The sequence below is a fragment of the Monodelphis domestica genome, chromosome 1 (genome assembly GCF_027887165.1).
Source record: "Monodelphis domestica isolate mMonDom1 chromosome 1, mMonDom1.pri, whole genome shotgun sequence".
In the NCBI taxonomy this organism is placed as follows: Eukaryota; Metazoa; Chordata; class Mammalia; order Didelphimorphia; family Didelphidae; genus Monodelphis; species Monodelphis domestica.
The window spans coordinates 313,415,486-313,441,143 of NC_077227.1; the positions used below are offsets into that span (position 1 = coordinate 313,415,486).

The 25,658-nt window shown below is 40.3% G+C and overlaps 1 protein-coding gene across 1 annotated transcript in view; it reads left to right on the forward strand.

The window, feature by feature from the left end:
• Nucleotides 1-25,658, forward strand: part of PDLIM4 (PDZ and LIM domain 4) — a 103,985-nt gene that overhangs the window by 70,444 nt on the left and 7,883 nt on the right. Inside the window, exon 4 of the mRNA XM_001371644.5 lies at nucleotides 23,009-23,178. Coding sequence (XP_001371681.3) covers nucleotides 23,009-23,178 — 170 coding nt within the window. The remainder of the gene's footprint in view (nucleotides 1-23,008; nucleotides 23,179-25,658) is intronic.

Genomic DNA, 25,658 nt, shown 5'->3' on the forward strand with positions numbered 1-25,658 from the left:
GGAAGTAATTTGTCTGAGGTCATCCAGGGAGTCTGTAGTGATCAGGTCCTGAGTCTTAGCCCTGGGCTCTCTCCAGATATTTCCTTAGGCATCTAGGTAGCACAATGGATAAAGAACTGAGCCTAGAGTCAGGAAGAGTTCAAATCCAAACTTAACTGTGTGACCCTGTGCACGCCATTTAACCTCTGTTTGCTTCAGTTTCCTCATCTATGAAATGGAGATAATAATAATAGCATCCACATCCCAGGGTTGTTGTCATGATCAAATGAGAGAGTAATTATAAATCACTTAGCACAGTGCCTGGCACATACTAGGAGCTTATTAAATGCTTATTTTCTCCCTTCCTTGCTTCCTTTTGTTATCTGTGTCTTTCATTTATGGAAGTTTTAATCATCTCAAAAACCAAACTTCAGGAAGAAGCCAGGAGAGATTTATAGATAGCCACAGAAGCGCCTGAAACACAGGACAGGTAAACAGATAACACAAATCCCTCTGGGAGAGGCACAGAGACACCATTCCTGTGGATGATCATGACAGGAACTACCCGCATTGAATCCTGGAGAAATGTCACCTACAATTAGATACAGACATGTCGCTTTGTAACTGGAATGAAAGGTTGAGATGCCTGGAGAAGCTCCGCCCAGTACAACATACATCCAAAGAATGTGTCTTCCCCCATGTAAATATGCCATACTCCTTTGATGTCACTGACCACCTGGTCTCCCCCCTTTCAATCTGTGCTGAATGAGAATAGCTCAACATAACTCAAATGAACAAATGTCTTTCTGTAGCCCATGGGACATTTTACTGCTTCTGTCTCCATAAAATCTTTTGCATCCTCCCCATTCTCTTTACTGATGTCACCTCCATTCTCACTCAGTCCCTCATCAGCTCTCCAAAAGGTCTGCCTCCAATCTTCTCTCTCCAATATATCCTCCATACATCTGCCAAAGTGATTTTGCTAAAGAATAGGTCTGACCCATGTCACGGTCCTGATCAGAAAAATCGTAGTAGCTATTGTCTCTAGAATACATTGTGAACTCCATTGTTTTGGCATTTAAAGTACTTCAGGAATGGGCTTCAAACTTCTTTTGCAACTATATTATAGATTATTCCCCTTCACAACTCTTCGGTCCAGCCGGTCCAGCCTTTATACATGGCCTTCCATCTCCCACCTCTCTAAGCCTGGACATTCTCACTGTCCAGAAAGCTTATGCTCCTCATTTACCTGGAGAATCAGAATCCTTGGTTCATCTCAAGTGAACCCATTTCTCATCTTCGCCAGCTGCTAGTGCCTCCCTCTCTAACCCAAGATTACCTTGTATCTACTTGATAATATATTTGATAGAATATGAGTCTCTTTAGGGCAGCAAATATTTTGGTTTTGTATCACTATTCCCAGCACAGTGCCTGGCACATGACAGATATCTTAATAAATAAAATACAAGTTAATTGATATTTGAGAACTCTTCTACTCTCAACTTCAGACCAAAGGTAATGAGAATCTTTATTATTGTCTTCACTTTTAATCACCCATTGGTAAAAATGTGTTATTGGAATATACAAATAATTCCCAAATCCTGTTATAGCTACCAATTTCCATTTTCCCCTAATAATCCTGAAATCATAAAAGATTAGAGATGGGAAAAGGTCTTTGAAGTCATCTAATCCAAACCCTTTTTTATAGAGAGAAAATGACACCCAAAGAAGGGAAAGAGACTCACCAATGGTCATTTAGGTAGTAAGATGAGAATCCAGATCTCCTGACTTTCACAGTCCAGTGCCCTCTCTACTGTATTTTTTGGAAAGTTTGTCTATTGTGTAGGATAGGGCTTTGAGACCTGTATTTTTGCATCTCATCTTCCCTCCTCTCCTCCACCAAGGGCTATTTGATCTATATTGAGAAAATGAAAGTCTGTGCAAAAGATAGTAATGGAGTGATGGAGAATCTCTCTCTCTCTCTCTCTCTCTCTCTCTCTCTCTCTCTCTCTCTCTCTCTCTCACACACACACACACACACACACACACACACACACATCCTGCCCAACATTCCCACCTACTCCTTTATAAGAAACGTCTCAACAAGATCTCATTGGGTTTGGGGGGTAATTCACATTGCTTGGGAAAGTTTGACTCCTGAAACCATGTTTACAAATTCTACTGTTCCCCCAAAAGGGAAAAAATTGAGATCTGGAAACTTAACTGGGTCTGGGTTTTCCTTCAGAATGAGGGTCTGTTTTTATCATCCTGGGACACTTTGGGATCCCTAATGGAAAGTGACAGCTAAGTTAGGAGGGAAGATTCCTTCCCTCTGAAAGTTAGATCCTAGACCTCTCTCTAACCAAATTCCAAAGGTGGCAGTAACACCTACCCCAGGCTCCTTCTCCCTCTCCTCCCCAACCCCTCATCTCCAGTCCCCAGCCAGACTCTGAAAGGTCACTGTTTTCTCCATCAGTTTTTCCTCCCCATGGAGACATTTTGGGATGACTCAGTCTGCTCTGATGGCCTCATTCTTCCTTTTATATCCATGGGTGATGGGACAGAATTAACTCATCAACTACCACTGGCCCCATGAGGGGATTTGTGTGTGTGTGTGTGTGTGTGTGTGTGCGTGTGTGCTTTTACACAAGAGCTCATAAAATCTGACCAGAGAAATGCTAAAGGCATTAAGCTTCTTTTGGGGTAGTGCCCAGTGGGCACTGTCACCCTGGGCAATGGGGTGAGCAATAGCAGGGACTCCATGTTCACCTCCAGGAAAAGAAATAGCCCTGGAGAATTTCCCAGGGAGCTTCTCTTTGGTCCTGTTAGTGCCACATTCCTGAGAAAACCTGGGAGCCAGAAGTGTCTTTCAGAGTATTAGGGCCCATCAGGGCTCACCCCAGGCTACCCAGGAACAGAGAACTCATTGTTAAGCAGGGAAGGACTGTTCTCCCCTGGGAAGCTGCAGGAGAATTAGACTAAACAGAGCTCCAAGTGCCCAGGCAGCAGTTTGGAGATGTTTGTATTCCAGGAGGTGGGGCAAAAGGAGAGCTGGCGGGGAGCCAGGGAGAAGTACAGCAAGTTAGCCCAGAGCTCTCTAGTCTTCACACAGCAGATGATTCAAGGATACATTAGGGGCCCTGGAAGGAGAGGCACTGACACCCAAAGTAACCTTGGGAGCCTGGGGGAAGGGCAGTGGGGACATGAAGCCCTTCTCTCTCTCCCCTGCTTTGGGGGGCAGGTCCATGTGTTCTCTGGAAGGAAAAGCCATGGTCGGCAGACATAGCACTTAAGGCTGGCAGGATAAGTGGAAACATATTGAATCACTCTGGCTTTTCCTGGTAACTGGAGTCACGACTCTGAATCCAGCTTCCTTCCCAGACCCCTAAAAGCCAGGCAGCCTTCTGGAGAGACATTCAGAGCCCTTTAAAGTTCCATTTTGGTCAGGAGTCCAGGCTGACAACCGAGTGCTGAGCTGTCCCTCAGCAAAGGGCCTGGCACACAGCAGGTACTTTCCAGCCAGAAAGTTCCCTAGAATCTCAGAACTGGGAAAGACATCAGAGGTCATTAAGCACAACCCATACCTGCCCAAGGATACCTTTTACAACAAATCCAATGAGTTGTCATTCAAGTTTCGCAAGATGCTCTCTAGTAAAAGGGAACCCACTGCCTCCCAAAGCAGCTCTTTTACTTTTTACCAAATAATAGAAGGTCAGCCCCAAAAAGAACCACCAAGGTCATCAAGTTCAACCCATATATGAAGAAGAATTCCCACTACATCCAAGGATGGGTTGGCAAATATTTAGCAACCAACTCTCAAAAAAAAAGTATGCCCAATACACTTTTAATTTTGATCAACACTATTATTTTCAAATTGGCTTTATTAAATCTAAATAATCAACAACATAATAAATCAAGGCCAGATTTATTAAGCTGGCCAATTTCCAAGGTATAAATGCTCACACAGGAAGTTTAACTATGGGTCTTTCAACCTGAGTTTCCTCCAGCCTATCCCTGAATCTGTTGTTGTTGTTAAGCTGGGTCAAATGTTGTGTGACCCCAAGGACCATTCTGTCCATGTGGTTTTCTTGGCAAAGATACTGGAGTTGTTGGCCATTTCCTTCTCCAGTGGATTAAGGCAAACAGAAGTTAAGTGCCCAGGATCACACAACTAAGTATTTGAGGTCAGATTTGAATTCCAGCCTTCCTGATTCCAGGACCAGCACTCTAGCCACTGAGCAACCTAGTTGCCCCCTGAGTCTTACCCTCCCTAAAAGTGATCAGCCTCCCTTTTCTTGAAGACTTTTAATTTATAGGAACCTATTAGCGCCTCACATAACTGACTCCACTTTTTAATAATTTTTTTTTAAACCCTTACCTTCCATCTTGGAGTCAATACTGTGTATTGGCTCCAAGGCAGAAGAGTGGTAAGGGCTAGGCAATGGGGATCAAGTGACTTGCCCAGGGTCACGCAGCTGGGAAGTGTCTGAGGCCAGATTTGAACCTAGGACCTCCCATCTCTAGGCCTGCTCTCAATCCACTGAGCTACCCAGCTGCCTCCTTTTTAATAATTTTAGTTAAGATTTTCCTTTCATTGAACTAAAATCTTGCTCTTCACAATATCCACCCATTATTTCTTTTTTAAATAGATTTTTCATCTTTTGTCTCTATAGATTTACCAATGAATCCTCCTCTTCCCCCTTCCCATATAGTCATCCCCTAAAACAAGTAATTTTTTTAAAGAAAATAGGAAAGGAGGCAACTTAGGTGGCTCTGGGGATTGAGAGCCAGGCCTAGAGATGGGAGGTTCTAGGTTTAAATCTGGCTTCAGATACTTTTTAACTGTATGACCCTGGGCAAGTCACTTAACCCCCATGGCCTACCCCTTACCGTTCTTTTGCCTTGGAATCAATACACAGGATTGATTCGATGGGAGGTGAGGGTTTAAAAAAGAAAGAAAGAAAATAAGGAAGAGAAAGCAAATTCTACAAAAGGAAGTAATAAAAAAAAAAACCTGACAATAATATAACATAAAATAATGTTCTATACCTGTGAAACATTCCTCTTTCTGTAAAAGAGCAGGGGGAAGTGTTTTCTTTTGGGGTTCAACTTATTATTCATTTTTTATTGTTTTCATATTATTATTCTGCTTATATTCTTGTAGTCATTGTTTATATTGTTTTCCTGACAGCTTACTTCATGGTGAATAAGTCTTTCTTTTCTTCTCTATATTCACCAAATACATAATTCCTTATAGCACAGTAATATCCCATTACATTCATATCTCATAATTTGTTTACTCATTGCCACAAAGAATGTCACTAAAATATTTTTACATGCATCACTTCTAATTCTGCACCTCTGGGACCAAGAAGAACAAGTCTAATGCCACTATCAAACGATAGCCTTTCTGATAAATTGAAGACAATTATCTTCCTTGAGGTTTTCTTTTCTCCTGGTCAAATATCTATAGTTCCTTCAGTCATTTATCATATGTCATGATCTCAAGGCTTTTCTCTATCCTAGTTGTACTCTCAAAGCAAGTGAACTTGTCAATATTAAAATGGATCCTTCATGTTATTGTAAATGTTCCCTTCAGTGATTCCAAAGGTTATCCATTTGCTCCTGCTCATCCTGGAAGACTTTCATCTATGTCTTCTCTTAAGTTCTCTTGAGGATCTCTCTGATGTGCTGGAATCCTTCTTTCCTTTCTCTTGACATTAAGAGGATGCTGGTGGAACACATAAGCTGTCACTTGGGTTATCCCTTGTTTATGAAATACAACTACCCTATCTTCTTTTTCAATTATGTATTTCCTTGAATACATCCATTACTCCAGTTGATATATATATAATTCTTTAGTTATGTGACTAAGCCTTCTCTAATCCATGTACCTCTTTTAGAGTATTCTGAGTAATATTAATTTTTAATTCTTCAGAGGTTGCAGTGTTCCATGACTCATAACCATGCAACACTGAAAGATTTTGGCATTAAAATCTTTGTTTTGGGAGAAATTTCCTATAGGCAATTCAGTCTATTCCCTTCCTCTCATTTAATTCTGAACCCCACATATCCATTGCACTATCTATGCAAGACATATTTGTTGATAAATGAGCTCCATAAAGGGTCTGTCTTACTGAAAATCAAAATATGGACAATAGACATGCTTTATCCACTTGGCTTTTCCTGTGTGGATGGTTAGGCCAAATTCTTTTGAGTAGTTACAGATCTTGATCAGAAGGGCTCAGATTGGCAGGATAAATGAAAACATATTGAATCACTCTGACTTTTTCTGGCAACTGGAGCTATGATAATGAATCCAGTTTACACTCCCACTCCAGCCTGAGGTCTTCTACAGACACAGTTATCTGGAGAACCTGAGGTCAATAGGGAATAACTTCTGAACTTCAGTTCTACAATGAGAGTGGCAAATTTCTTTAATGAACACGCATCCATGTTTGATACCTTGACTCACCAAACAAGGCTGTCTCTGTGATTATACCTCTCAAGGAAACTTAAAGATTTTTGATATAAAGATGTGTTGGACAGAGCTTTTACGGAATCATTTTACTCCACCATTCCAAATGTTCCCTTAAGCACAGTAGAAGCTTATATTCTCTATATCCTTCAATCAGTTGTGAGATAATAAATATGAGGTCTGCTGTAGAATATTGCTCATAAAAGTTGTCTATTCTCTACTAGTACCCTCTCTGAGGTCATCAATAAATTTCTTGATGAATCTCTTAAACTTTTTATATAACTAATATATAAATATATATGTTGGTACATTTTCTCTCATTCACACTTTCATTTGGCATTGATAACATCTGAGTTTTATTCCATTTATTCCATGTCTTACTTTCCCTTCTTTCAAATAACTTACAGTTCAGTCCCTTTACACTTTCATACTTTATCAGCTTTTCCCATCTTCATTCTCATTATTGTCATTTCCATCTTTTCCATAAGCAAATGTAGAATAATGGTGTTGGAGTACCTGAGCTCTCTCATTTATCTCAATGGTGAAAAGTTCTCTAACAAAAATCTTTCTGGATCTTTATTGTTTTTCATCCATTTGTTGTCCTTCCATTTTCTTTAGCATCTCTAGGATGGGATGGCTTCACTTTGTTGTTGTTTTGACCACACTTTCTTTAAATTGGCTGCTCTCTATTTTATGAGGTATTCCAACATGTTTCTTTATAAAATTTATGCAAGTGAGTTCTAAATAAGCAGGCAGCTTTGAAAGCTATAGAACAAATTTATTATATGCTTTTTTAAAATCAAGCTATACATAATAGAAGTCTGCAGTGGGTTTTTTTCTATTCTGTTATGTCCTTCCTATTTAGTGTTTGTTGAGTTCACAATAAAAATTTTAACTTAGTAAAAAACTAAATGTTAATATTTAAATAGCTTTTACCAATGGTTGTCATATTTCCTTGTTAAATGAGACAAGTATTTGCTAACATGCTCTTTAGGGCTTTTAGTCTTCTTGTTAAATCATTTGATCTACCTTGTTAAAATTCTGCATAATATTAGAGTAATCTGTGTTTATGGTCTTTCCATCATATCCCATTTTTAAAAATCATCAATAACTTACATGAATAGATCAGGCCTGAGTCATTTTGATTGTCCACAATTTAAAAATTGTTTATCCTATTCTAAGGTTTCCTTCTCTCTAGCCTAAATCTCTAGCCTTCTAGTCACTTTTATTAATTGCTCCCTCTGCTTATCTGGGCAGTACCAGGTTAAGTCCGAATGTTGAAAATCAATAAGAATTTAAATTTGATACAACCTCAAATGTAAAAGGCAACTGTAAAAGTTGCATATGTTTTTAGTTAGTGTTCTTCTACATGGTAAGGGCAGAGAGACTTTAAAATGTCCTGCTCAAGAACAAGAGGCAAAAGCTTGCATGGGAGCAAACTTCTTTTGGCCTGAACCCACCTTAGGAGCAAAGATTTCATTTATTTTTAGCTAGAACGTTGTCTTAGAAATGTCTCCTAACTGATGGAGGAGATTCTGACATTTCAATTGTCCAACTGACTAAGGGTTCAAACAGGAATCTCTGAAAATTTGAGTATCTAAGGGTCCAACTTTCTGTCTTGAGACTCTGATTGTCTGATAAACCTTATTGATTGGATTTCTCTTATATACATGTTCGCCTCTATGTGGAACAAGGATCCCTTGATGAGCTCACATAGTAGCAAAAAGACAGGCACAAATATGAGTCCCTTTTGGATGCTTTCTGAGCTATACAAAAACTAATTTAAAGGACATGCCACAAAGATAGACTGAAGTGGACAAGAGTGATCATCTTGACCCTGACTTAGCCCAGATTCTGGTATGAGAAGATTTTAGGGAAGAAAGGAGTTGAAATTGTTTTGAGGCCCAGGGAGAAGAAAAGGGGAAGTCAATGGAGGTTCACTCTATTGAAACAAGTTAATTCCAAGGAGAATCAGAGGAAAATGAGATGGAAGAAATCAGAGCAGGGACAGAGGCAAGCACAGACTGGAAGGGGGCTCAGGCCCTCCAGAAGGTCTTGTAATTTGATGCCTGTCTTACATCAAGATGAAAAATGGATATCAGCTCTGTGAAAATTCTGACACTTTCTAGCTGGGTGACCATTCGTAAATCACTAAACTTCCTTGGAGCTCTGTTTCTTCATCTGTAAAACGAGTAGGGTGAATTCCATGAGATCTATGTCTATAATTCCTTGATAATAGCTAGCCTTTGGGCTCAGCACGAATAGGTAACCATAGCAGGGGTAAATCTGAGAGCAGCACTTTGCCCTCAGTCAATAATGTGCTTCTATCCCTAAGGATGTTGGATTAATCAGAAATATTCCCTCCTCCTCCAATCGGAGATGGTGTCTTCTTGCTGAAGATGGTCAGTACATCAGTGATTGTGCCTCTCACCGAATTAGTCCCTACAGGCATTTAGTTGATTTCAGGTTTGTTTGGGGGGGGGGTTCCCCCTAGTTTGGAAAATTAGCTTTTTTTCTGCTTTGAAAACTTATTTCAATCCTTTTGCTGCCTGGGGTACAAAGCACATGGTATTTCCATCAAAAAGTTATAATAAAAACCTCATGTCAGGAACTCTCTCTTGGATGGTGCTATGGGGGTACTGCCACCTCCCATTTAAATACACCACCAGCAGAATTGTGAGGGGGAAGAGGCAACTTGGATCTTAATACTTTCCATGATTGAGTCCTTGTAGGTGCTAACTCTGGCCTTGAATGAAAAGCTGGTCCTGACTGGGTGTCTGAAGGCAGAGGTAGCACCCAAGCCATGGAAGACTTAGATTAATGGAAAATGATGTAGAAACTAAAGCAAAGTGGGAATTTCTGAACTGAGCCCCATTGGATAGTCAGTCCCTCTTATCAGACCTTTAGTAAAAAGAATGATTTCTCCTCTGGATAGTGCTAAGGGTGCCTGAAAGCCTAAATCTAGTGAACTTTGGGGAAAAGGAGCCATGTGTTTTTCTGTCATGATAGAATCACCTTTCCAGAGGATGCCAACCCAGTTGCTGGCCCCTTCACACTTCACTCTGCTAGAAAGGTCACTGCAGAGCTCCCACCCAAGTCAGTGTGTTCTTTCTCCACCAGCATCTTCTTAGGCAGTTTGCCAGTCCAGGCTTCGCCTCAACACAGAAATGAAGCTTTGGGACTTTTTGTCCCTTCTCTATAGTTGTTAAAATGTTAAAGGCATTTGACCATCCCTGTGAAGCAGAGACCCTGTGCACAGGCATTCTGCCTTTCCTCAGCCTCAGACCCCATCTGTTCCATGTTAGCTGGAGAAGTTTTTCAGGATGAATTCCAACAAACCTTATTAGGAGCAGATACAGACCTATTTCTTGTGACAGGCTCCAAAGGAGTCAAGTTTCACTGGAAGGTTTCCTGCTCTTTTGTTAACAAAATAAAAGGTGATGAAGGTGGGGGTGGGAAGGAAAGAATTAAAAGCCTTTCAAACTTAAATATGAAGCTGAACATTGGACCAAAGTCCTCAGTGACTTATCTGTCAGGAAAACCTGAAGAAGAGAGAGCATGGATTGGAAGAACGGGGAAAGGTCATCCCACCTTATTCCAGAGGGACCCAACACGCTCAAGTTCCAGCACTGCTACTGTTGTTTCTTATCTATGAATCAAGTTCTAAGGCTTTATGAAACCCTCTGTGTGCCCAGGACTGTGTTTATCCCTTATATGCTCACATTGTGAGAGGAGACAGAAAAGGAATAGACCGGGTCCTGCCCTCAGGAAGCTCACAGTTTCTAAGAGGAAACCAAAGAAAAGCAAACCTGGACCCCATCTTCAGGGCTGGGAGATTGTGAATTGGAATCAAACTGACCACACTGTTTCCTTCTCTTTCTCCCCAATAATTAGCTTTGATCCAGACTTTCATTTTTCTGATTGGATGAGAGATGCTTGCATTAGCTCTATGTGTTTCCTTATTTTTAACCTGTTTTCCATCTTAGCTCAGGTATATGTTTATCTTTCTGACTTCCAAACACCACCCACTTTAGACAGATAAGATCACTGATTTTAACAGTTTGTGTGGGGAAATGCCTTGATATCCCATTTCTATAACAGACACATGAGCTAGAGAATTCAGTCCCAAGATTCTAGCAAGGTTCCCTCTTTACAACTTCAAACCCTGTTTCTTTCTGCTTGATTGCTCATGTGACCTCAGCACCCTAAAGGCATTCTGCCCACAGAGTACCCTAGCTAATATTGAGCTGCCAACATCTTGTGGCTTATGAGTTCTCATGCTGGGGCACAGTGAATCCGTTTTGGCAAAACTGCGTAATGTAGTGAACACGGTAAGGTTGAAGACTCTCAGTCCCTTAAGGTGTGCATGTGTGGTGGGGGGAAATGAGACTCTTCAGTTCCTGAAGAGAGCTTCCCAGACACATGTGTTTTGAACCACAGGAACAGCACATGACTGAACACCTGACTTCACTTGCATCCTCAGCTTGTCTTTATCGAACTTCTGTAGGAATTGGTGTGACCTGGGAACAAGATGGAAAGAAGAGTAACTAGGGAAAAAGAAAGAGGAAGAAGTAGATATGGAGAAAGAAGGGGAAGATGAGGTTATCAGGAAAGAGAGAGCAGTAGTCAGGAGGGGATGGAAGCATTTGGAGCTTGAAGGATCCAGACTGAGTGTCTGCACTGATTGGACTATAAAGAAGGATCTAGACTACAATGTCTACTTTGATTGGACTCAGATAACCCACCTATTGCCCACAGGGCCAGGGTTGAGAAGAAAAAAAGGGCTCCAAGACTTATTGTTTGCTAGTGAGCCATAGATCCTGAGATCATTTTCTGACCAAGCTGGTCAACTTTTCTGAGAGCTTAGAGAAAGTCCAATCTGCTTCAGACTTAGTGTGTGCTGAGCTGCCCTATAGGAGAATTCAGAGAAACCTAGCAAAATCCATTTAGAGGTAGCCTCAAGCAGAGCTGGTTTTTAGCAATTACTTGAATCCATATGTAAGATGTCAGCCTGCTATGCTCAAACTTGGGGGCCACACAAGCCCTTTTGATGATCTCCAGACTTCTCAGTTCTAGGAGGATACCTTGGCAGAGAGTTAAGGAGAAAGCCATCAGTCAGTCAGTCAACAAGCATTTATTATATGCTAGGCATTATCCTAAAAACTGAAGATATCAAGAAAGTCAAAAAAGGCAAGTTTTTAAGGATTATGGAAGTGCCTGTGTGCCATCTGGCTAAGAGCTTTAGGAATCAGTGTCAATTTCAGCTCTGAACAACTTTGTCAGTGGAAGGATTGAAGTGATGGCTTTGGGACTTTGGGAAATCAGTGGAAATGGCCAAATGAGACTTCCCAGTTGGCCCCAGTTACAACCCAGGGAAGGGGAAAGCCGAGCCCCACAAGACACATCAAATCTTTAAAAACTAAAATGACTAACTAACTGGTTCTGAGGCTATCTGGGAAATAAGAGAACAGAGCACATGGAATAGCATCAGTGCAAAAAAAAAATCCCCAAAACAATAAAAACAAAACCACTTCAGATTTGCCATTTTTGTCCACATGGATTCCCTCTCCACTGATGGATATTGAAAACCCCAAACCCTGTTCCTTATTAAACCATCTTCTTAAATGTCTGTGCCTGAAAAAACTCATCACTTGATGTCAAATATTCTGGTTAGTCACTGGCTGTGTCTAGGCTAGACTTCAGATGACAGACATGTCCTTCAGAAGACCAAGCTCAAAAATTTCAGGGAAACATGATTGCTGTCTTCAAGTATTGATAGATTGGTCTTCTGAAAGAAGAGTTAGAGCAGAACCAGAAATAGCCCATGGATGGGAGGGGGCAGCTGGGTAGCACAGTGGATTGAGAACCAGTCCTAGAGACAGGAGGTCCTAGGTTCAAATCTGGCTTCAGCCACTTCCCAGCTGTGTGAGCCTGGGCAAGTCACTTGACCCCCATTGCCTAGCCCTTACCACTCTTCTGCCTTGGAGCCAATACACAGTATTGACTCCAAGACGGAAGGTAAGGGTTTAAAAAAAAAAAAGAAATAGCCCATGGAAGTTGTAGAGAGACTAATTAGGTGCAATGTTGGGAAAACTTTTCTAACATTTAGAATCATCCAAGAATGGAATGAGCTGTCTCAGGAGGCAGTGGGATCTTCATCCCCAGGGCTTTCCAAGCAGAGTTCTGACAATCTTTTTCTTTTTTAAAACCTTTACCTTCTATCTTAGAATCAATACTGTGTATTGGTTCCAAGGCATAAGAGCAAGAGCGGTAGGGGCCAAATAATAGGGGTTAAGCGACTTGCTCAGGGTCATACAGCTGGGAAGTGTCTGAGGTCAGTTTCAATCCCAGGACCTCCCATCTCTAGGTCTGGCTCTCATTCCACTCAACCACCTACTTGCTCAGGTTTAGCACTTATTACAGATGTTGGAGAGATTCTTATTCAGAAATAGAATAGACTAGATGATTTCTGAGGTCCCTTTCAATTCCAAGCTGCAACTGATGGCTATTCCAGCCTGGCTTTGCTTGTTTTGTTCAGTCGTTTTTCTGTTTCAGAGGATTTGTCATTGTTCAGTCTTTTTAGTCATGTCTGACTCTGCAACCCCATTTAGGGTTTTCTTGGCAAAGACACTGGAGTGTTTCACCATTTCCTTCTCCAGCTCATTTTATAGATGAGGAAACTGAAACAAATAGGCTCAAGTGACTTTCCCAGGATCATACAGCTAGTGAATGTTTGAGGCCAGAGTCCCCTCCCTATCTCCCCCACCCTCAATATGCAGCCTTGGGAAACCCAAAGTTACAGACAAGCCTCAATGATTTATCAAAGGATTTTGTGGTGGCTAATGGCATAGAAGATGAAAAATTCCACTGAGGTGGAAAAGATGATGGTCCAGAATGTGTGTGTGGGAAGGGAGCATGTCTATCTTAAAAAGGTCTCATCAGTGAGAAACCCTATACTGAATCATATGGAGTTTTCACATCTGGGATAATGGCAAGACTTTAGTGAAGGAAAGGGTAGAGGAAGAGTAAGGAAGAAGATATGAAAATGCAGATAAATATGGGTTCTAGTAGAACTCTTGGATTCCATAAAAAAAAAAAAGTTGGAGGGGAGTGGAGAAAACCCTCATGGAAGGAATACTATACAGGAAGAATTTGAAATTCTGGAGAATAAGAAGTTTTCAAAATATTTTCAGATATGAAGATTAACACAGAGAAGTTCATTTCCCCCCATCAAAGTCCAGGAAGTATATATAGAAGCCAATAGAAGCAAAACTGTGTCTCCTCCTGGTGTAGTCATGTCTCAGGAAGGAGGATGCCTCATTTTCCCAAGAAGGAGACTTAGATATTTTAATTTAAGCCCCTAAAAGTCTCTATGGACATCCCATTCCCCCCCCCCCCCAAGCAGACAGCAAGGTGCCTGCATTGCTCAGCACATAGATAAGTCTTCAGTGCATCGACTTTTTGGCTCAACATGTGACTACCCTACTTCACAGGTCCCAGAAAATATGTCAATGTTGCCTTCCTTTCTCTTCTGAAATCTGGGTGGATAGACCCAGCATTCTCTGCTGTCACGAATGGGCTGCTCTCCACAGGACAGGTTCCATTCCTCTGGCTATAGATCCCTCCCAGGTCACATAACCTCTCTTGGGGTCAGGGGAAGCATCTCAGTTGGTCTCCCTGGTCTGCTTTTTGACTGAGCTTCTTGCCAAAAGAAGTGTATTCCCAGTGTATAAAGAGCCATTTCCAGGATTCCAGGAAGTCTAAGGAGCTATATTTAAATTCTAGCTTCACTTCTTACTACCTATATGATCTTGGACACATCACTTAACATATCTGAGTCAGAATTTTCATCTGTAAAAGTGAAGACTGGACCAGATGAAAAATCCTGTTAGCTCCAAATCTTCAATTCTGAGACCTGCTTTCAGGGAGATTTTGCCATCGTGTAGGGAGAATGAAGTTTGGAGGAAGCCTGAAAAGAAAAAGAAACAGGCCCTGCCATCAGAGGGCCAGTAGTCTGGGAAAAACACAAGAGAAGACCCAAGTCCTGCTCTCGTGGAGATCATTGCCTGGAAGAGATGATGAAAGAAAGTGTGCCTTGTACTCAGAGAACTCAAAATCTAAGGGAGGCAGAGAAGAGGTAGTATATTCGAGAGTGTTAGGTGAAATAACTCATACACAGCATAAAGATTGTAAAGGATAATGTGGGATTCCATGGTATCCTTCCAGATAAATTTTGAATCATTTTTTCTAGCTCCATAATTCTTTGGTGGTTTGATTGGTAAGTCATGGGATCTACTTTGTATTTAAGTGTTGTATGTGTATTTTTGTATTTATATATATATATATGTATATATATATATATATATATATATGTTCTTGTTACTTCTATTAGACATGAGCTCCTTATGAATGTGATTGTTTCTGTCCCAGCACTTGATCTTTATAGCCCCAGTTTACTTAACACAGTGTCTGGCACATAACAGACATTTAATAAAGAATCTAAGATCCCAGAGCTAGGATCCTAACAGGAGAACAAAGAATTCAAATTCATGTCTTAAGTCCGTCAATCTCCTTCTTTTCCTAAATAACAAGAATGAGGTCTTTAAAAGATCTCCCCATAGAGGTAGTATTTGGCTCAATCTTGGCATGAATGTATTGAGTGTGTGTGTATGCACAGACACATACTTGCAGTGTGGTAGCCGAAAGAGCACCAGACATGGGTTTGAGTTCTGACTCTGATGTTTACTAGCTATATGTTGCAAACTTAAGATCCTTAAATTTTGAAACCTTAGACTACTCATCTATAAAGAGGAGATAACAATACCTTCTCATGGGGGCAACTGGGTAGCTCAATGAATTGAGAGCCAGGCCTAGAGATGGGAGGTCCTAGGTTCAAATCTGGCCTTAGACACTTCCCAGTTCTGTGACTCTGGACAAGTCACTTGACCCCCATTGCCTAGCCCTTACCACTCTTCTGCCTTGGAACCAATACACAGTATTGATTCCAAGATGGAAGGTAAGGGTTGAAAAAACAAAACAAAAACAATACGTTCTCAGATCTGTTCTGAGGTCCAAAAGAGATCGCATATGTTTGTAGCTAGTAGGTATTGCATAAATTTCAGCTATTATTTGTGTGTGTGTGTGTGTGTGTTAGAGAGAGAGAGAGAGAGAGAGAGAGAGAGAGAGTGAACACTCCCTTTTGGTGACAAAGCACATCCTGGCAGCATTATCAAAAAATGGTATTTTCTCTCTATTTAACATGAATGTCATGGTCTTGAATTCTTCTTCATACAGTCACTGTATGAGCAGCTGTCTCTGTCTGACTTTTGAGTATCAGCAGGGGCAGGAAACAGCAACGAAAATACTACAAACCGCCAACTTGGGTGGAGAAAGTATTGTTCAGGACAGTCTTGGCTTCCCAGACCTTGAGCAGCAGAGAGGGTACATCCTGACTGGACGAGGGCAGAGTGCTTCTGGGCTCTCAATCATTCAGAAGCACTCACAATACCTCATCTTTGTATCTCTTCCAGAGCCTAGCACCCTCCTCTACCCACAGTAAGCACTGAATAAATGTTATATGATAAATATTCCTTGTGTAACATCAGTGTCAACAGTCTCTCCCATAAGGACTATAGACACAGTAACAGGATATTAGGGTGTTGCACTGAAATGATCTCATCCAGAATGGGGACCAAGATGGCATGAGGGACAACTATGACAGTTAGCTCTTTCCTTCTTCCACTACCTTCTCAAGTCTGCCTGTTTAAAGATTTCTCATGCATTTTCTCATTTACCTTCACAATAGTAAAGTAGAGGTGGATTATACTATTTATTTCTTGCTTATGCCAAACACTTCTAATGGCCTGAGATTCTTAGGCAGGAACATCAGTTGCTCAACTTTATTGCCAAGTCTCTACCAAAAACAAGTTTTCATAAATAGAAGAGAAGAGGGGTCACTTTACTGAAAGAACAAATTAATTTTTATTTGTAGAAGAGAAAATTGAGGGCTTAAAGAAGGGACATGACCAAGGTCAATGGCAAAGCCAGCACCATTTTTGATTCAGTTTATCACAGAATGGCATTATGGTAACATGGAAATAACATTGGCTCTAGAGGCAAAAGATCTGAATTCAAGTCTCAGCTCTGATGTTTAGGACCCATGTGATGTCACTTAATTTCTCTGGGACTCAGTTTTTCCACATGAAAAATGGAATGGGTTGAATAATAGGTCATTTTCACCTACTTTCCTTCTTCTGGACTTCTTCATTATGACCCAGGAACCTATTAATCCTGAGGGTTCACTTCAGCCCTGGAATTCATACATTATGTTTGTTGAAGAAATTTCCTCATTTGCCTTTTCAAGGAGAATCGATGAGTCTGCCTATTTTCTAGCCATGAGCTTCTTCTACCTTATGGTTCCATTTATGGTATGTCTCTCTACATGTGGTTCAGTTTCCCTAGTGGTATATCAGATCAATGGTCAGTGGAAAATATATAACATTTAAAGAACTAACAATTAATGGTTAGAGGTAGCCTAAAAACTATGAGGTTCTTACCAACCTTTGTTCCTTCTTCTGCCCCCTCTGTTCTCTGTGGAAATAAAAGGGGGCATCCGGGACTGAAAGCCAGTTTCAAATTTCCATTGTTTTCTGACTTGGAATGTGGTCAAAGAATTAATGAAAAACCAGCATAATTAAACCCTCTCATAGCTTCAAGTCTGGTCCTTAAACAGCAGTCACAAACTTAAAATTTTTCCAAATTTATCTTTATTATCATCCTGTGAAGAACTATCTCTATATGCAGATAAGGAAACAGATGCAGGGCATGGAATGATTTGCCCCCAGACACAAAATGATTAAATGTCAGAGGCAGGATCTGAACCAAGGTCTCTGCTGAATCCCAGTCTCCTATTCTTTCCACTATGATTATACTGCTCCTCCATCATAACTATATCAAGAGAGGTATATAACAAGAAAAGGCTAAGCAAGAAGGGAGATACCAGATGGATAAAAATTCTAAAGGACGTCTTCTAGTACACTAAGAACATGCTCTTTGGAGGATTCACGGTGGAACATGGACAATAGTGGAAGAGGGTGAACAAGTATAGATTGATTCTTTGTTTAGTCGAGAATTTTTCCCCTATCCACATTTGTGAAAGGCATCTGTTTCCTTGTTTTTAATTTGTTTATGATGTGACCTTTAATAGGTTGCTCATGTATCCATTGGGAGCTTATTGTTGTTTATAGTGTGAGATGTTATAGGAAATATAATTTCCACTAAACCAATTTCCAGGTTTCTCAACAGTTTTTATTGGATCCTTGTCCCAAATGAAGTCAACAGACTTTTCTTAATCACATATTATATGCCAGGAACTAAATGCTAGGGATACAGAGAGAGGCTAACACAATCTCTGCTCTCACAGACTAATGAGGGAGAGAGAAAACATGCAAATAACTATATACAAACAAGATATATAAAATTAAGAAAATCTCAGGGAGAAGGCACTAACATTAATGTTGGGAGATCTCTTTTTTCTCCAACTCAGTCCTTTGATTATTTTTTCACTACATGTAGAAATAATTTTTTAACAATTGCTTTCTGACCTTTTAGAATTCAAATTCTCTGTCTCTGTCTGTCTCTGTCTCTCTCTCTCTGTCTCTCTCTCTCTGTCTGTCTTGGTCTCTGTCTCTCTTCCCCAATATGATATAGGTTATTCCAGTGTTGTCATGCAATACAAATTTCTCTGTTCCTCATGTTGTGAAGGAAGACATATGTCATACATGTAAGAAAAAACTCACGAAGGAAATAAGGCAAGAATCAGCATTGTTCAATCTGCATTCCTACTCTGATGGTTCTTTCTTTGGTTGTGGACAGATAGCACTTTTCATCATAAATCTCTTGGGGTTTTCTTGGGTCCTTGCATGGCTGATAATAGTTTTAGCCCTTCACAGTTGATCAGCATAAAATATTTCCATTAGTCTAAAAAATGTTCAGAGAACATTGGCTTCTTGCAGTAGGTAAAATTTTAGCTAAGAGTTAAAGGAGGTCAGGAAAGCCAGAAGCAGAGATGAGGAAGAAAGGCATTCCAGGCATGGGAGACCACTAGCAGGAAGGCATGGATTTGAGAAATGGAGTGTCCAAGAACAGCCAACAATACCATTGTCCAAGGATCATGGAGTATTTAAGAAAGGAGAAAAGGTAGAAGTAATGAAACCAAGCAGGAGATTTCTATTTGATCCTGAGGAGCTTACTGAATAGATGGGGTGATTATTTATGGTCCATCCTTCACTCTAAGAAGTTGACAGCTAGAACTAGAATCCGGGGAGAGTTGAGACTTGAAGGCCAACCAGAAGGCATTAGGTCTTCCCCGGGTGGGGTAGTGAGATTCTTGATTCTTTAACCTTCCAGATGAATTTTGTTGTTATTTTTTCTAGTTGTATAATGTAACCTTTAGTTACTTTGATGCAGGAGTGAGAAAATATATTAATTTAGGTAGTGTTTTTTGTCATAAGAGTATTTTATATTTGCATTCATACTTTTCCTCTGTGTCTTGTTAGTTAGATTCTCAAATATTTTATTTATTCTGTAGTTAGTTTGAATGGGATTTCTCTCTCCTGGCTCAGAGATTTGTTCATAATATATAGAAAGGCTAATGATTTATGTGGGTTTATTTTATAATCCGCTATTTTGCTAAAATTATTTTGATTGCATTTTAGTTGAATCTCCAAAGGTATGCTAAATAAAATTTCATATCATTGCAAAGAGTGATCATTTTTTCCTTCTTGAGTATTTCCTCTTTTTATTTTTCTTCTTTTATTATCACAACTCTCATTTCTAGTACTATATCAAATAATGGGATGTAGATATCCTTGCCTTACCATTAATCATTTTAACAAGACTTTCACCATATCCCCCTAATACTTAATGCTGACTGTTGGTTTTAGACAGGCACTATTTACCACAAAAGGTCCCTTTGTTCCTATGTTGTTTAGTATTTTCAACAGAAACAAGTGCTGTGTTTTATCAGCTTTGTTGGCATGTAATTGGACAAAATTTCTAATATTTTCCATTATTTCCTCTTCATTAATTGTGATTTCTCCCTTTTTTTACTTTTATGTTGTCAACTTGCCTTCCCTGATTTTTTAATGAATAGCTAATTTACATGTAAGTATACATGCAAGATGGAAGGTAAGAGTTTAACATATTAATATATTATTAACTAATATATTAATTTATAATTTAATATGATATATTAAATAATATAAATGGCATATTATAATTTAAATAATATAATTATTGTATTATGATAATATAATATAAATAAAACATGTATATTATATTATAACATATAATAATATAATATCACATAATAACACAATATAATTAGTATATAAATGACATTAATATGTATTAAACCCTTACCTTCCATCTTGTGTGTATACATATATGTAAATTAGCTAATTTTATATATTTTTATATATACATATATATTAAACACTTACCTGCCATCTTAGAATCAAAACTGTGCATTGGCAGCCATGGGGGTTAAAGGCATGGACTTGAGAAATGGAGTGTCCAAGGTCCAAGGTCCAGAGTCACACAACTAGGAAGTGTCCGAGACCAAATTTGAATCCAAGACCTCCTATGGTCCTGGATCTCCATCTACTGAGTCACCTACCTGTCCCTGCTAGTATGTTTTTAATAAAATTTTTAAAGCTTTGAGTTTTATTCATTAATAAAACTGGATTTTTTTTGCTTTCATTTTTGTTAACCTCTTCTGTGGTTTTTCAGGATTTCTATGTTAGTGTTCTGCTGCAGGTTTTTGATTTGTTGGTTTTCTAGTTATTTAGTTGCCCACCTACTTTATCCACTCTATTCCTTCTCTTTTATGTGCTTGACCACTGTCAAGTCCACTGACCAGTGGCAGGAACACTATCACTGTGGCTGTAGTCTTCTCGTTATCTTTTTGTCCAGTTGTAGGGGGGAGGAAGGTGCTTACTATATATTCTCTTTTTTGATTTCTTGAACATTATTCTATCATGTGCTCATTAAGAGCTCCACTGGATTCAGTGTGGGAGAGCCAGCTCCCTCTGCAACCTTTTACATTGCCATCTTAACCAGAAGGGAAGAGAATAATTTCAAGAGACAGAGAGAAAAGAAGAAAATATATGCCAAAGTATGAAAGATTGATAGAGAGAAAGAGGGGGAGAGAGATTCCTGGTGTATTAGTGGGATGTATCAGACATCTTTCATCATTATTTGCTTTGCAATTAGCCACAGTGTCCTGTGTGAGACTGAGTCCCCAGCTTGACTCCTTTGTGCTCTTTCTCTGTAGTCTTCAAATAATCATATTCTAGAAGGTTAAATAGGCCATGGGAGATATTCCATGGGCGCAAGCACAGAGGCTTCTCTTGTACACAAGGTCCCACTGGACAAAGGAAACTCTCAGGCTGGCTGGCAAATGCCTGGCCTGATCTGTAATGATGCTTTTAAGTAAGTCATTCTAACAAATGCAGATCCACCTCCCAAGAAGAGTTTAGGCACACTTGGTGTGTGGTGAGCCAGCTGTGGGCAGCTGGAAAACCCTTGATACTTACTGGCATCCTAACTTCTCCATTGGATGCTGGAGTAAACTAGATCATCTCTAAGGGGATTCTGTGTGTCTGGGGACTGGAAAGGGATATACATATATATGTATGCATCGGAGAGAGAGAGAGAGAGAGAGAGAGAGAGAGAGAGAGAGACAGACAGAGAGAGACAGACAGAGACAGACAGAGACAGAGACAGAGACAGAGACAGAGACAGAGACAGAGACAGAGACAGAGTGTGTTTCCATGAATGCATGCTTTCTTTGGGGGTATTTTCCTCCAATTTTTATTCTCTTGATTTCTATACTCTCCTCCCACCTGTACTGTGCCCTCAGGACTCACTCATGCACTCTCCCAGCCTTCTCAGGCCCCTCACCTCTCCATTGGGGTATTGGTGTCAGGTTTGGTGCTTGGGAGCCTCTGGACGTGTACAGACAGAGGATAATAGCAGAACTGAGTATTATCATGAAGGGCTGAACAGGTGGCTGTCGTGCCCAGGCTGGCTTTGTTTTCTCAGCTGTTGCAGCTGAATCGCCTGTAACCCTCCCAGTCATTGTAATCCTGCTCTCACCCCGCCAGGCTGAAGTCTCTTTCCAAAGCCTCCCCATTTCCAACCCTGGGGTGCCCCACAGCCAGGAAGCAGGGATTTGGTGACACAAGGCTTTGGAAGGTGGGGAGGAAGCCCTCATCCTTTCCTGAAACAACAGGGACTGAGCAGACTCAAAACAATTCCTGGAGTTCTTCCCTCCACCCCATGGCCCAAAGAAATGTGGTTCTTCAGCTTCTTGTCCCCTCTAAAAGCTTAAAACAGAATCTGAATGTTAAAAGAGACCCATTTGGTCCAAACCCTTACATTTTATAGATGGGGAAACTGATGCCCAGAAAGAAAAAAGTACTTGCTGGATGTCACACAATAAATCAATATCTCAGAGCTTGAGTCCTAACTTAGCTCCTTTATAGGGAAGTATAAGGTCAGTTGGGTATTACATTGAATAGAGGGACAGTTCTGGAGTCAGGAAGACTCCTCTACCTGAGTTCAAACCCAGCCTCAGAGACTTCCTACCTGTGTGACCCTGGAGAAGTCATTTAACAAGACAAAAAGTTAGAGGTTTAAAAAATTTTGTCAGAGTTGGCTACAGGAGGTGGGTGGGAGGAGGGGAGGGAAAGAACACGAATCATGTAACCATGGAAAAATACTCTAAATTAATTAAATAAAATTTTTCAAATAAAAACATTTTTTGGTCAGAACATTTAACAAGAAGGGCACAAGATACCTTTATTCACAATTGAGGGACAAGAGCCTGATTGCAATAATTTCTCGTCAGTGTTGGGTATACAAATGCATGAGAGAGAAATAAATAGTTTAAGTCACTGAGCAAATACCAATACTGCTTCTTCAGCAACCTAATTAAGTTAATTTAATTCTTTTATAAAGCCCCCTTTAATCCAAGAAACATATTCTTTTTTTTTAAGCCTTTACCTTCTCTCTTTAAATCAATACTAAATATCAATTCCAAGGCAGAAGAGTGATAAGCACTAGGGAATTGGAGTTACATGATTTGCCCATGGTCACACAACTAGGAAGTGTATGAGAGCAGATTAGAACCCAGCACCTCCCATCTCCAGGCCTGACTATTCACTAAGCCATGTATCTGCTTCCCAGAAACATATCTGGAAAATTGTTATTCCCAGTAGAAGGTAAGTTCTTTGAAGGCAGGGACTGTGCCCCATTTTTGTATTTCTCATCCAATCCTTGGCTTATAGCAATTGCTTCAGAACCATTTGTCAAAATGCATTGAATTGAATAGAAAACAGGGACCTAGATAACAGTCAAGTAGATGCTGCCACAGGTAGCAGTCTGTACCAGATGTGTGCATTGGAGGTGGAGTAGCTTTACAGTTGCCTCAGTTTACCCCCACTCTCCCTAGCTGCCTCTGCCTCACCATTATTTTCTTACCTCTAGGACAATGGACTCACTCACAGCAGAAGATCTTCAGCCTCAGGAGGGAGCCTGGCTGACGGCAAGACTAGCCTGGGTCACCAGTATGGGCCACCATCCCGCCTCTATTCCCACAACAGTGAGGCCAGTTTGCAGGCACAGATGAGCAACCTCCATGTGTCTCCACCCCACAGGTAGGTTGAACAGCTGATCCTAACTACTGCCCTGACACTTCCCTAAAAAGCACACCTGCCAACATATCATAATGCTCAGGAGCCACTACAAGTATTTCTTTCTTTGGGTCCCAGATGCTCTCCATGGTAAGCTTCTCCTTCTTCTCTGGCCTCAGCTCTTCTCTGATCTACCCCCTAACCCAGACCTGGCTTACAGGAATGATTTTTCTGCTGGTCTCATTTCTCTTTCAAAACTCCACTTACTTCCTAGTTCTAGCCCTATTTTTATTTACTCCACCTCCTAAATCCTAGAGCTTTAGTCTCAAGTGAATCCCTTTGGTCATTCAGAAGAATGCTCTTCTCCCTACTGAGAGGGAGAAGCTCCAGATTCTTCCTCCTCTGAGAGAACTCTGCTTTCTCAGATATTGTACAGAAACTGGTGATCCCAATCCCAGCCAGGCAAGAATTGAGAAGCAGGTTTGGGCTAAAAGGAAATAGATGCTAAGCATCCATTTAAAAAAAATCTTGTGGGACATATTTGCGAGTGGACACACTCTTTATGGTTCCTTGAGAGTCCGTCATTAATGAGGATCTGCCCTTTGGGTCTTTTCTCCTAAAGAGGAAGAATAGGAACTTGACCTGTGATTTCACTGGCTTGTAGAGTTCCTGGTGAAGAACCCTATCTACCAAAGCAAGCCATCATCTTCTCTGAAATGTATAGTTGTCAACAATTGTCTAGATCTCTGAGAGATCAAATGGCTTGCCCAGAGCCACAAAGCTGGTAAGTGTTAGGGGTTGGACTTGAACTCAAGACTTCCTGGTTCTGAAACCACTACAATATGCTGCTTGTCAAATGATAAAATGTATGTCTTAGGGTAAGCTCGGGAAGAACAAAAGCCAGTGGAGCTGGGCTAAAGCTTCCTTGAGTCTGATTTTTAAACAGAAAGTAACAGGTGCTAAATGTTCAATAGTCTATCCAACAGGACTTGGCCATCACAGACACAACCAACCATCTGGCTTTCCCTCCTGCTCTGATTTTCTTTTTCTGAATCTCATGTTCATCAGAGCCTCCAGAGATTTAGCTCCATTTTCCCACTTGATTTTTAAACCAGTCTCCCATTTTTCACTTTTTCTGCTCTAGAATTTCTTCTGTTCCATGAGGTCTTGGATAAAGGTCTATGTCTAAAGCGTAGTCTGACCAAGCACAATTCCTCTCTCATTAGCTCTGAGACTTTTTATTTTTTTAAATTGTATTTATATCTTTTATTTTTACATCATTTTCATTTCCAAATAATTCCCTCCCTCCTCCTAAGAACCATTACTACAACAAAAATAAAAAGGAAAGAAGGGGGGAAAGTGTTTAGCAAAAATATCCAATATATAAAACAAATCAGATGGTGAATGCAGTTCTGCATTCATCATCTCCCACATACAAAGAAGGAAGGGAGGAAGATACATGAATTTAATTTAAACATTAATTTAACCCAAGGGCTTGTGATTTAAAAAATGGGATAGGTGGGGATTTGGGGATCCCCCTTCAATTCCTGGCCAAAGATTGGCAATGAAAGCAACCTCATTCCAAGTTCTGGGCATAGCAGAAGCAGATGTCTCTGTGGATGGGAGCATCAAGGGTAGCCCCAAGCAGATGGTCAGATTTCAGTGGCAATATTGAATGTATAGCTCTAGTCAACTACTTTCTTCTGCCACAGGTACCACAGTGCAGGTGTGCAGTGGTTAGAGTTTCTGGGAGCCCTAAAGATACCAGGGATATATGTAGTGTTTGAGGTCTGAGTTTCCAGCCAGGATGTGGGATCATGACCCACCTTCTGCTAGGCACTCAGCCCTTCAACTCCAAACAAGGCACTGTTTACTTACCACTGATCAATACTAATGTTCAGCAGCCTCTTTGTTCCAAAACCTTCACTATCTTAAAAACTATAGTTAGTTCCTAGCTATGTGACCCTGGGCAAGTCACTTAACCCATATGGCCTAACCCTTACTGCTCAAAGCCTTAGAAACAAAACATGATATTGATTCTAAGACAGAATGTAAAATTTTTGCTAAACACTTTTTTTCCCTCCTTTCCTTTTTATTTTTGTTATAGTAATGGTTCTTAGGAGGAGGGAGGGAATTATTTAGAAATGAAAATGATGTAAAAATAAAAGATATCAACACAATTTTAATACAGTTTTTCTTTTTTTAAAGAAAAAAACTATAGTTAAAATGTTTTGGAAATGAATCCTTACATCCTCCTCCTTCCCAGTCTTCTTGACCTCAGTTTCCTTATCTGTGAAATAAGGGGATTGGAAGACCTTTGAGGTCTGTTCCAGCCCTTTGATCCAATGAGATCTCCTCTGCAGCACCAGGTCATAATGCTGAATCTGTGAAGAATTTAGATAGTTTGCCAACTTGTAGATTAGGATCATGGATTTAGGAATGGAAGGAACAGTAAAGGCCTTCTAGTCCATCAGTGTCAGACCCAAGCCTTCAAAACTCTCCCA